Here is a 13024-nt window from a genome sequence, read left to right on the forward strand (position 1 = left end):
TCTATCCAACATATGCCTCTAGCTTTCCACTTGTCACAATTTATACAAAGTTAAGTCACTTTCGAAGCTATCAAGTGCTGCATCAAATATAGTCCGCTGTCGACCAAGTTTGCGCAAACATTTTGGTCCACTATTTGCGACGGACGGATGCAACTTCAAGGTTCTCTAATTTATTCGCCACGGTTCAACAATAACCGGGATTGCAAAGTAAGGCTGGGAATGTCCCAACAAACACATGGCAATGCCAATGCCAACATCCATGCCTAGGGTATACTTGCCAAGTTAACGCCAATGGTATAGCACTGCTCCAACCATGCAGATAATATACGCAATTGCATCCTTCCTAACGCCTAATGCCCCATGAAAGCCAACCACGCGCCTTCTGCTTCAGACCCTCAAGCTAGGAGGATTGAGCTCTAAACCACCAGGCACCAAGTCCGACAATCAGAACCGTCACGAAGATCATGATGCTCTGCTTGGATTGTGCGATAGTCATACTCCAGCCGATTGTATATTCCCATTTCTTCACAGCTTCTCTGTGCTCCCACGCCTCAGGTTCAATGGACAGTGGGAGCTTGATCCTCGGGTCCAGTATCTCACCATACGTCTTGGCTCGAGAATCGGCAGGCGGTGCGAGCTCCTCCGGAGAGAGAACGGGGATGTGTGCACGCAGGTATACTGCTCGATGATCACTAGTGCGGACTGCAGGTAAGCAGTTGTATCCAATTACCTTGATCTCCTTGTTGGGGTGCTGATCAACCCAAGGAGGTATGTCAAGATACAAGACTCGATCACACCACCCTGGCCAGCGGTGGGAGGCAAATTCCCACTCGACTTCATCTTGATCCTCTGCATCCTGTGCAATGCGTACCAGTCCTGACACGGACGGGCGCCTCTTCTTGTCTTTGGCTATATTGAGCTTGTAGGTCGGTGGAAAGTGAATTGGAGCCTCAGAAAGCCCATGCAAGGTGCGACCAGCGGCCTTCTCAGCAACGAGCTGATCCCGAGCCAAGAAGCGGGGATAATGATCTGCACTGTTAGGATCAAGGCTAGGAAATGTGGCGCCTGCTGGAGGTGACGTCTTGGAAAGACGATAGTTGAGATCTCCAGCGACAAAGAGATGGCTTCCGGGCTTGTAGATGCTGATGTCGTGTAACTGCTTTTCCGTCTCGGGGTGCAAAAGCAATGGCTCAGACTCGTCTTCCCGCTCGTGTCTCGACACATCCTTGGCAACAATCTTCTTGGGGTTCTCAAAGACCATGCTACTGACAACGCTGGCCCAGTTCTTGTTGCGACGCTCTAGATTCCACTCCATGGCTGCCAGGTGAGTGCTTACGAAGGTAAGCTCAGTGGTCTTCCCATCCTTTGTAAAGTCCATACGCAGGCCGGCAGCACCCTTGTTTGCCATATCTCCAGCTCCGAATCCCGCCTCGGCAGTTTTGACGCGACTTACGGCTGTAGGGTCTCGTGCAAAGAGCATGATGCCGGTCATACCAACGTTGCACGTCTTCAACAGGGTATAGGGCGTGTCCTTGGGCCGATTCTCGCGGTCCTCCTCGGCGATGTACTGAGCGGCAGCGATATTGAGGGCGGACTCGTAGCATGAGAGATATGGGGTCAAGAAGTACGGGCCGCGGAAGGCATCGTGGATGGGGGCTGACTCTTGCAGCGAGCTAGGGAAGCAGGTCAGCAAGTCATTATGTGGTGATGTGAAAGGAGTGCCTTACAAGACAACAAGCTCTGGTAGGTGGCCGGAGGCATTGTTGTTCTCCTTGAATGCGTTATACAGGTGCTTGCCGAAGACTGAGCTCGAAATAAACGCCTTCCCAGCGTTGAATGTCAGGTAGAAGATATCCACCACGGGTGGATCGCTGGTCGATGACATGGTTGGATCTGCGGCTGCCGGTGTGCACGTATACAAATGTAGTTCCAAGAAAGGAAAAAAGCCGAGGAAGAAAGAAACAGAGCAGCGAGGGATACAGCAATTGGAGTTTAGTATTGGTATGGGGTGGAATGGATTGGTATGGACCAACTACTAACTCAAAGCGAGCTGATGATTGATAGATATAGGCATGTGACGTCGGGCGCCTGAACGTGATGAACCTTAGCACGGTTCCTTGCCGCTTTCAGGAAGGGCGGGGACAGGGGAGGGGTAGTGCGCTTCAAGCAGCCTGTTCAGAACTTCTTGATAGTCAACTTACAGTACGCCCGGGTGCAATTCAGCAGTTTACTTCGGCAGCCTTGACTACCACGCCCGGGTGCAGGTGACAGGTGGTCTTTCTCTCTTTTCAACTACAAGGATCCTTTAGGAACCCAAATTAACCTACCTTACCGCGAGAGGGAAGTTCTTACGAGGATATAGACAGCAATATTCACTGCACCTGCCATGAACCTCCCACCGAACTAATATTTCATGGCTAGTGGTTGTCAAGTTGCACGGATGACTTCAAATATTGCCTCATTTCGACTGGTTGCCCTGTCAGCTGCACTATAACCTCGATCCACTGCAGGGCAGCATGTCAAACATGGGCAACAACAGTCTACATTCAATCCACAAAATTCCCGAGGTAGCAGCCGGTCTTCTTTCCTTTGTCCACAATATATCATGGCTCTGAGCGATACCGAAGCAACTGTCATGATTTCTGCTGTTGTAGATAATGAGGATGGTGATAACACATAATACCACCCACATCAACGAGGCGAGCGGCATCAGACTTGACACATGTCCTGGAATTCTGTAGAATATTGCCCTTGACTGATCAATCACCACCAAAATCACAAAAATGACAACTTTCCGCCCAAAATTCCCCTTTGCTCAGGGTATGTAAGCCCAGCCAACTCTTTAAACCTTCGTCAACATACTGCGTCATAACAAGTCATCAAGATCGGAGGAGCAAAACGTCAATTGTGAAGACTAGCTAGTATGTATGTCTGCCTGGAGGCATCGTGTACAGAGGAATCCCGTCACCAACACACGAGCACTAAGAGTTGACCATGGGCAAGGTGCCTTCTGACGAGTAGTATGTTCCATGCCCTCGAGTAACGTGATAGTGCTTCCACTTGGGCAAGTACACAGGAGTGGCCCGTGTCATAAGAACAGTCAGCCCCAAATCGCAGTAACCTCAGCCCGACTGTCGAATTGAGACCGTCTGCCTATCTTGACCATGAATTTTCTCAAGTAGCCCCGAGGGACGTCCACAGAACAGTAGTACCAAAGACCAGATTTCTCAACCACTCTGACCTCTCCTTACCGGTTGTAGAGATCGTGCTGACCAGAGATAATGCCATCCATCATTGCTGGTCGATCATGTCAGATATTATGCCTCCATTTGCTGCGAAAATCATGACAACAATTAAAGAAAGAAACCAAAAACAAAACCATTTCCACATTACGGAGCTGACGCATCGCAACGAGTCCCATACAGTTCCTGGGCCGTGGTAAACTAGACCCCAGAGAAACCGTAGGGTGAATTCTTCAAAGACTTGTTTCAAGGCTGCCCGAATGACATCCTCAAGACCAAGTATACGTTGCCAAAAGCTGCTGGTGGAACAGACACTTTGCTCGACTCAAAGTGTCGGACATGCCGTTCAGATGATCGCCGAGTTGCTTTGAAAAATGCTAACCAGCATTTTTGAAAGCTCCGGGACATCCGAGCAACATTAGACAGTCGTATAGAATTCATCGCAGAACGGAAGGAAAGCGATCCATGTGATATGAAAAGTGTACCGCGTAGTGTGCTTCATCGACCTTCTGGTAGCGTGTCAAGACGAATAAAACATTCATTCGTTGCACCGAAAGAATGCTTCAGGTTCTTCCTTGACGCCAGTGCCAGAGTGGAGAAGATCGGTGAGCTACGGGGTTTTCGGAGAGTGCGTTCGTGTTGGTCGTAATATTGGGTAATTACTGCCGGCTCAACACGGTGCGGTAGAGACAATCTTTGCAGGCAATCTCAAATCATTTGGGGCGGTACGATGTAGATGCAAATCCTGAACCCTGTCCCTTGGAAGCTGAGCGCAGCCTATTACCGTAGACTGAGTCAGCAAATGTGTCAGCAGGTCCCCTCGGCCAGCGTTGAGAAGCACACTAAACGCGAAGGAAAAAAGGAAAGAAAGATTCCTTACAAGGAATTCGGAGGCTGAACAGGGCTGGGCTGGCGAGACACTCACATCCTATCGCTTCCACCGACGGCACGGTTGGTGTCCGGAGTGTCAACGCCAGGGGCACCACGCTCAATCACCTTGCGGCGAGAGGTAGGAATGGCGTTGGGCTTAGCAGAAGAAGGCTGTCCAGCGGTGGCTGCATTGGTGCGGCTGGCACGAGCCTTCTCATCCTCGTCACCTCCAGCCTGCTGACCAGCAGCCTGGGCGATAGCCTGGGCATTCTTCTGGTACTTGTAGACAGTCCAGTCAAAGACGTAGTCGTATTGAAAGCCCTCACGAACGAAAAGATCACGGAAGATCTTGCGGAGGTAGCTGTAGTCGGGCTTGTCGTCGAATCGAAGAGATCTAGTGTAGTTCAAGTAAATGGCGAACTCGTTGGGGAAGCCACGGCAGAGGACCTCGGTCGGGGTCGTCATCTTCTTCTCCATAATACGGTCGTACTTCTGCTTCTTGGTAGCAGCCTTCAAGCCCTGCCAGGGCAGAGATCCGCGGCAGAAGTAGAGCATGACGTAGCCCAAAGACTCCATGTCATCACGGCGAGATTGTTCTGCATCAAATTAGTAATTTGTTCCACTGGCATCAGATACTGTGCAACACATACCAACTCCAAGATGAGTGTTGATGGACGCATAACGGGCGGTACCAGTCAAGTTCTTGTTCTCTCTGTAGGGAATGTGGAAGTGGGTCTTGGGGTCCCGGTACTTCTTGGCCAAACCGAAATCGATAACGTTGACCTGGTTGCCGCGCTTGCCGATACCCATCAGAAAGTTGTCGGGCTTGATATCACGGTGGATGAAAGACTTGGCGTGGATGTACTCGATACGCGAAATGAGCTGGTCGGCCAGCAGAAGGACCGTCTTCAGGGAAAACTTGCGGTTGCAGAAGTTGAAAAGATCCTCCAAACTGGGACCGAGGAGGTCGAGAACCATGGCGTTGTAGTCACACTCGGTACCGAACCAGCGGACGAATGGAATGCCAACACCACCAGCAAGAGACTTGTATACACGAGCCTCATACTCGAGCTGGGGGTGCTTGGCCTTGACGCTCTCGAGCTTGATAGCGATCTCTTCTCCGGAAATGATGTTGGTTCCGAGATAGATATCACCGAAGGAGCCGGATCCAATCTTGCGACCGATGCGGTACTTGTTACCGACGCGGAGATCCTAGAAATGAGTGTTAGCAGCTGCAAATACAGGGCGTGGTTGAGGACAGCAAGCATGTGGCACCATAATGAAATGCGTAAATAAGAATTGGGACTTACCATGGTGGTCATCGTGACGGTTAGGTAGAAGCAAGCGTGCTTGCCGTCGAAGAGTGGTCAAAGGGGATTGGTTGTGTATGGGAGTCTGACCACGGTGGGTTGTAGCAGATGCGAAACAATGTGGTCGGAGGGGGAGTGTCTAATGATGCTTTTGTCAGTATGGACCAGGCAGTTTGTTTTGTGGCGTATGTTTGCAGATACAGAGTTCGCGGAGACCGTTGGTGGTGGGGTTTGAATGCTTGACCAAGGGGGATGTGCAGGGGGCCAGCCTCACATAGAACCTGAGGTGGGTGGAAGTGAGGCCTAATTCTGCCTTGCCATGGAGCTCCCGCAGTGACAGACGGAGTACTATCCAATCCCCAAAGGAAGACCACTCGGTGAATGAAGATGGCTGTGACGAAATGAAGATGCAAGATGACAATGGTTGGATCGAGCTGCCTCCCAAGCTGGTACGGGGGAGAGAAGGAGCGGGCAGGGCCGAGTCTTGGTGTGATTTAGGTTTGAGGTGGTGACGGTGTGGTGAAGGGGGGGAAGTGAGGAGAGGTCAGTCCGACGTCGACATGGACATAGAGACGTAGATTCCATGGTACGATTTGAGACTAGACTAGACGAAAGCGAAGATGAGGGACTTACCCGACGACGGAAGCTGGATGCAAGGACGGTGTGGGTGTGTCCTGCAGTATGCTAGTGGTAGTAAAAGGGAGGAAGCAGTGAAGTGACTGGCAAGAGAAAAACGACTCGGCCGCCGAATATGGAATATTCGATGGGCAAGCTTCGGGTCGTCTCTTGTCCTGAGCTGACTTGACAGGAGAGATGGAAGAAGACGAAATGTCGTAAATTACGTGGGGAGAGAGGAAGTAAGAGAAGGGAGAGAGGAGAGTGGAAGGCGGGTAGGTAAGAGAAAAGGGCTCCAGCTGGTTCTGGTTTGGGTTGGTTTTGGCTTGGCTAGAAGCGGTTTGGTGGGTGGATGCGCTGGGTGGATGACAGACAGTGCGTTACTGGTTGTTACGTTGTTCGCGTTGCCGCAGCTCGCAAAGCCCGTTGACATGAACTCCGTAATTTCATGTAGCCTGAAGATCAATCGTCAGACAGAAGCCGGTCAGCTCTGATAGTTGGTGACTTACCTGCTTACTTACTCACTCTACTTACCGGGCTTTGAGGCGTCAGTCAATCGGGGACGAGGGCCTTAGTCAGGCAGCTAACTTAATTCAAGGGGCCCAGGGGGCTCAGGTCGAATTCATAACTGCAACGATCGTCCAGCTTGCTCCTAAGCAACCGATTTCATTTCACTGCTCTGTCGCACATGCCCATGTTGGGCTGCTGTCAAGCTTCTTCAGCTCATCGTACACGTTGGGCTGGTACACCTGCCTGACTCTTTCGCAAGTCCACGACTCAACGCTTTCGTGAGGATGGTTCGCGGGTCAATCTTCAAAGTCGGGCTTGTCAGGCTCCTACATAAGGCAGTGGACCCAACTAAGTTTGCCCCTTGTCAATGCCAGGGCGCTGGAACGACATCCTCGCATCATGTCCAGATACAGGGCTCATTCAATGCGCTTGCTTTACGATCAACTTCAGCCACTGTGAATGTCAACTTACTTTATTTCATGTCATGTCATAATCACTTTGCGCAGTGATCATTAACCATGTACACGTAGTATACTTGAACTTGAATGAATCACAAACCATCCATACTTGCATGATACAATCTAGCGACAGGTGCACCACGAGCTCCTGCCAAGGCAGACAAAGAATGGCAGGTATTCTACACCGATGGCAAATAAGTTACCTGAGCGTGATCCTTACTTTGACACATTTGCACTAACTAATACGCCACGCTATTTCAGGATCTTCCGGGAAGCCTTTTCGTAGCTGCCGAACACGGGTATCCCGACTTCAATGCTGCTCTCGTTTGGACGCCGTCATTGTTGAGGTCCATGGCCCTTTGCGGACCAAAGATATTGCTTGATTGTGATTGTCTATCTGGTGTTTGCCCAGAGCCTGATGATCACATTCCATCATATAAAATACTTGAACTTAAGCTGCCACCATATTTGAGCCTAACGACAAGGGATCATCGTTGCAACTACTGGCCGGGCCTATTGGCCATAAACCCATCGGGCAATTACCCCAAACATTTCGTTTCCCCTCAAATACATATCATCACTGCCTTCTCTCCATTATTGCTACAGGGCGCGCACCAATTTGCAATTCAATGTCGGAGACCAGTGTCTGTAAGATTCCTTGTATCGTGTGAACACGTCCCGTCAGTCATTCTTGTTGTTGTCTTGTCTTATTCAAAGGACAATCGACCTTTTAGTAATTGAGGATTTGCAACGTCTTCGTGCAACCATCTCATTTCGCCTTCGGTCTGAGAACCCGGAACTCCCTGCTTGTGCTACAGCTCATATATGCCAGACTGGAAGCCTTGTAGTACTCACTTCTTGAACAAGCTAAATCGCAGCTCAGCGATCTGTTTAAATATCGCCACAAATACTTGGGCGATTTTGAAGTCTTGTTCAAGAGCTATACATGACTATTTCTGACAATTCTGACAACCCTTCGCTGGTCGCCCGTGGACTGGTGCCGGTGCCGCGCCTATGAAGCACTCGCTAATTAACCGCGCTCTGCTAATAGTCTAGACTAGAGAGCAAAAATAGAAGCGGGTATCGGCACTAAGCAGCCCCCCTTGTTCGAAACCTGTGATGCGGATCTCTGTCAAGTCTAACCCCTAATCCTATCACTGCATTTCCGTTCTGCCAGTACCCAGGGCGGCGCAGTAAGGAATATCACAAACCTGTACGTACGGATTGATGTGCCCTGAGATCCGGTAACCGCAATCTCACGGGTTGGTTTTTTTTTCTTCCCGAGCAATCTCGCAGATCATTGCCTCTTCCTTAGTACAATACAGCCATTGGACCCCCCTTAGCCCACCGAAGATGCGGTGTATTGTTGCGCCGCCCTATCCGCAATCTCTGAGCCTTTCATCGCTTTCTGTAAGATGGCTTGGCGGTCTGACCCGAGCTGCCATACGAGTGGATGTTCTCTATTTACACTTCCATATTTTGATACCCCGCGTCAGATCATGGATGCAATGCAAGACATCAAGCGACAAGATGTGTCCAGCTGCCAGCTTCTTGACGCATATGTGTAGCTGCGGAGTCTGCCCTTACCCAATCATTTTGAAAAACGGTGAAAGCTCCTTGGCTGAGGAAGTTCTCGCCAGGTCTAGGCATTGCCGATCATTTTACGACTTGTGGGCGCTACGGGGTGTGACGGAGCCGTCCTCGCCGGCATCCGGCGGTCGTCAGGTGGTTTTGCTCGGCCAGGTACAAGAATTAGGTAGCAAATCCGGCCTTGATAGGATATTGGTTCATCGAAGTTGGCCAACTTCAAGAAACTCGGCTCGGTGTAGATCTACTACGTATGGTCGGAGTAATTTCCCATCAGCCACGCGTCCGACTGTCCACAGAAATTTACATCCGCGACGTCGCATGTTATACCTCTCCAATTCTCTCTCTCTCTCTCTAATGAGAGTTTTTCAGCTCGAGACAATATTATTGGCTCTACTTAAAGCGTGCCCTTTCTAGACACAAGGATGGTCGTTGCAAACAAAGTCACAGTCCTGCTGTGTAGGCTTGAGAGGTGTGCCCTATCATATGGCGAATTGGGCAAACAAGACGTAGGAATGCCAAATCCTCAAAGCGGCCAGGCTTCATTTTAAGTGAATGCTCACAAACGGGCCTGCCATACTTGTTCAAATCATGTTGGTAAATTTCCATGTTACCCGAAGAATTATCATGAAACATGAGTACGTAACTATTCTGTAGTTCTGTACTCAATACTCACTGTACTCTAACCTAGTGGCAGATGCTAGCTCCCGAAATTGGCGACGAGCAGCGCTTACAAAGGCTTGACCAGCTCACCGCCAAAAGTAAAATAATACACTTACAGGCAATGTCAACCTGTAACCCAGGGGAATGCATTGCAACCTTTCCCTCTGAAATGAACACGATCAACTACATACAATGTCCTGTGCGCCTCTCACGCGGGTAGACCGAACAGAGTCACCCTTGTTAATATGAGTTTAGGCTTAAGCATTTCATTTTATAGCAAGTCCCTATTCATAGAGTGGAGTGTATCGACATTGTCCGCTTAGCCTTGCCAAGTCTCAACCGACTCAACGCTTTAGGGGGGTTACCGTTTCCCAACATTACATACATAGTAGGCAGCCAGGCCACGAAATCTCCGTATGATTGAAATCTCCGGTCTTATAATCGCCGCCGCGAAGTTCATTAATGATAAGAAGTCGTACAATCCGGTGCAGGTGCAATATGCCGTACTTTAAAGATAATAAATTACTCTGGAGGCAAGACAAGTAATTCTCTAGTAGGGTCAGGACTGCTAGCTGTGCCCAGAATGACTTCAACGCAAGATACGAACGCATTTCTAGAGTTCACCAAGCTTAGCAATCAAGTATACCTTCGCCCTGCAACCCGTAGCGATGTGTTGTCGTCAAGCCCGACGGATCCGACCGCTATCCTCATCTATGCATGGGGCGACTCTCTTCCAAGGCACCTGAACAAGTACATCCTAGGCTATCTGCTCTTATACCCCAATGCCAAAATTATCCTCATCCTCGGCCCCATGGTGAAGCTCTTCTACCAATCCTTAGAGCAACGTTCACATAACATGGAGACCGTGGTCAATGCCCTCACCGGCGCTGGCGAGCGCGTACTCGTCCATGGCATGTCCAACACAGGAGGTGTCAACTACGCGGCAACCCTCCATGCATATCGAAGAATGAACCCCGGCAAGACGTTTCCACATGTCTTGTCAGTCTTCGACTCGACACCCGGTAGCACCTCGGTCCGAACAAACATCGGTCCCTGGTCCCGCGCCATGGCGATCGGCGCCGCGTCGTGGTTTCCCGGTCCAATGATTATTCCGCAATTCTTTGCAATGATATTCCTTCTTGGACTGCACGGCATGCTGTATCTGAGAGGGATACAGAGTCCAGCTGTGTTTAGCACGAAGGCGGTCAACGACCCAGACTTTGAAGGTCTAAAGGCACGAAGGATCTATTTGTATGGCACCCACGACGAGATCATCCAGTGGCAGGCACTAGAGGAGCATGCTGCTCAAGCAAAGCAGAGAGGATATCAGACGGACCTCGAGAGGTTTGAGGGAACAGGCCATGTTGGCCACATGAGAGGAGAGCCGGAGAGGTATTGGCGTGCGATTAGAGAGGCTTGGGCGAAAGCTATCGATGATTGGCCCTAGGTTTTGATACTACGGTTCAACATTGTCACCTGTTGGCCCTCAAATGGGAGCGGCGCATATAAACATGGTTCAGAATGTACCATATCGTAGGTGATGCGGCGAGGGCTACGGATTGTACACGTGTACTTCTAGTCTTGAATTCCAATGTTCATTCCATCAGCCTGAAATCAGAGTACGGTTGCATGTAAAAGTGCAGGGTCACTCTTTGACACGACATCCCGCCGAAACGCACACCTCTGTACGGCAGTATATTTATGCATGAATGCATGACTATGAGGTGCGGCTAATGTCGACACGGGACCGAAGCTTATCCGTTTAACTACGGCAAGGAAATTTTTCAGTCAGCGACGGGAACCTTTGCAGCCGTGGAAGACCTTCTTGTCGTATAAGTTGCACAAATACGTAGACTGTTACTCCCATTGGGGCGCGGTCCTATCCCGACGTGTCCTGTATCATACCACTCAAATTCCTCTCATGCCCCACTAGAATATCACTGAATACTTGATGCATAGCAGTGCCTTTATTAAGCTATTCTATACAACGGAAGTGAGACTTGATAGCTGTGCCTTAAATTGCCAGAGCATCCGGACAAACATCATTGTTTCGGATAACCTCATTTCTTTACCCTCTGTCTCAAGACGCAACACTAAGCCATTCTTTGTTCTGCAACAATGACTACCGGCAACTTTCGTCCGCAAATCTCCATAACTTTTGTCAACATGACCAGGTAAAGGGACAAAATGTAAATAATAAAGAAAGTTTGGAAGAACCAACGCATTATTGTGTCTGGACTGGAACGTGCTCTATAAGTTGCACCGTCATCCAGAATGTATAAACATGGAAGCCCAAAGCCACTCGTATCTTAAAGAACGATACTGTATTACGCGATGACCGATGCGCAAAGCTCCAAACCGGGGTTTGAGGTCACCACGTCACGACAGCCCACAACTGACGAACATGATCTAATATGGAAACCTCTCTACAAGCCACCCATGAACGGACTTGAAAAGAAGAAGGAGATCACATTACATTCAGTAGTTAATAACGGTATCACAGTGGTACTTATTGGGAGACAAGATGGTCATCGAGCCCCCCCTGCTGCCCCATGGATAACCGACGAGGAACTATGGTTCATGGATTGGGCGTTCAAAGACACTACCAGAGAGCTTCTGAGAGAAGACGTTACGTTCAAACTGGGCCGATTTCAGGGTATGCCAAACTTTCCACCACTCCAACTGGATAGAGGATACGGTGTTGCCCTCTGCGTGCGCCGGTCGAAAGCAGCACGGTATATTGGACCTATAGAGTTTCGCTCAGTGAACGATGAAGTCTTTATCAAAAAGTTGCAGACTCTGGCTTATGATGTCAGAAAAGCAACTTTCCTGCACAAAGATCTGGTCTGGTCCATTCGTATCACAACTTTCTTCTCTCAAAATCCACCAACCGGTGCGCCCAAATGGTGGAAACCAGAGGCCGAGCTTGATAGAGAGGAATGCGAGTTCGCTCCAACCTTGTCCATACCAGAAACACCCAAAACACTTGTACAAAACCAATCTGAGCAGATACTTTTACCCGCAACGCCAAAGCGCTATCAGAAAGGTCGACAGTCCACCATACCTAATACCTTGTCACCCAGCTCTCCGTCGTCGTCTACTCGACCAAATAGTCAAGCGAGACTCCGTAGTGGTAAACCCTCTCAACAAAGCAGAGCCGCATCGGTTTCAGGAGATATAGTGATCGAACAGCGATATCTAAATATTCCTACTATAGGCAGTGTTTTGAGAAGAGCTACAAATAGACCAGAAGCAAATGTACCGAAGAAGCCCAGTTGGCGACCGGCGGGATAACAGGAGAGCATGTTGAAGAATGAATTGTAAAGGGCGGGTGTATAATGCTAAATCAAATATTTCATATACTTACAATTGAGATAATTCAAGAAGCGTAATGTTTGGGAATGTGTATATAAGAAATTCGCATCCAGCATTATTACTACTTAGACTAGTCTAGTAGTAACACTGACTCAATAGAACGCATTTTAGCGCCAAAGAAATCGAATTTGAGCCCTCGCTGTTTGCCTACCTAACGTGCACCTCCCTAGACAAAGCTGCGACATTGTTTACCAACTCATGTTCATTTTCCCAAAGTAGTTGACAATGTTAATAGAGCATCGGTCTTGTCTTATAAAATTCTCACACCCACGACTTTCAACGCCAACAATTTCATCGATAGTCGAGGCGCCAAGTGACTTCTCACTGCTTTCACTAATTAAATCAATATTTTCATATGGGCTTTCCTGGACAGCTTATTTAAGCTCATCTTCGT

The 13024-nt window shown here is 49.2% G+C and overlaps 4 protein-coding genes across 4 annotated transcripts; 2 read left to right on the forward strand and 2 right to left on the reverse strand.

Moving 5' to 3' along the window:
- Nucleotides 1-400: 400 nt before the first annotated feature.
- Nucleotides 401-1885, reverse strand: BKA67DRAFT_540398 (Endonuclease/exonuclease/phosphatase; the record flags this gene model as incomplete). Its single annotated transcript, XM_046100769.1, has 2 exons — nucleotides 401-1673; nucleotides 1728-1885. The coding sequence occupies 2 exons, from the start codon at nucleotides 1883-1885 to the stop codon at nucleotides 401-403; spliced, it is 1431 nt and encodes a 476-aa protein (XP_045953445.1).
- A 2278-nt stretch (nucleotides 1886-4163) lies between these two features.
- Nucleotides 4164-5434, reverse strand: BKA67DRAFT_663297 (kinase-like domain-containing protein; the record flags this gene model as incomplete). Its single annotated transcript, XM_046108156.1, has 3 exons — nucleotides 4164-4708; nucleotides 4763-5324; nucleotides 5423-5434. 3 exons carry the CDS (start codon nucleotides 5432-5434, stop codon nucleotides 4164-4166), a joined length of 1119 nt encoding a protein of 372 aa, XP_045953446.1.
- Nucleotides 5435-9838: 4404 nt separating this feature from the next.
- Nucleotides 9839-10702, forward strand: BKA67DRAFT_540400 (uncharacterized protein; the record flags this gene model as incomplete). Its single annotated transcript, XM_046100770.1, has 1 exon — nucleotides 9839-10702. The coding sequence occupies one exon, from the start codon at nucleotides 9839-9841 to the stop codon at nucleotides 10700-10702; it is 864 nt and encodes a 287-aa protein (XP_045953447.1).
- Nucleotides 10703-11589: 887 nt separating this feature from the next.
- On the forward strand, nucleotides 11590-12549 carry BKA67DRAFT_663299 (uncharacterized protein; the record flags this gene model as incomplete). The annotated part of the gene is made up of 1 exon (XM_046108157.1): nucleotides 11590-12549. The coding sequence occupies one exon, from the start codon at nucleotides 11590-11592 to the stop codon at nucleotides 12547-12549; it is 960 nt and encodes a 319-aa protein (XP_045953448.1).
- Between the last annotated feature and the right edge of the window lie 475 nt (nucleotides 12550-13024).

Source organism: Truncatella angustata (genome assembly GCF_020726525.1).
Source record: "Truncatella angustata strain MPI-SDFR-AT-0073 chromosome Unknown BKA67scaffold_9, whole genome shotgun sequence".
Taxonomy (NCBI): Eukaryota; Fungi; Ascomycota; class Sordariomycetes; order Amphisphaeriales; family Sporocadaceae; genus Truncatella; species Truncatella angustata.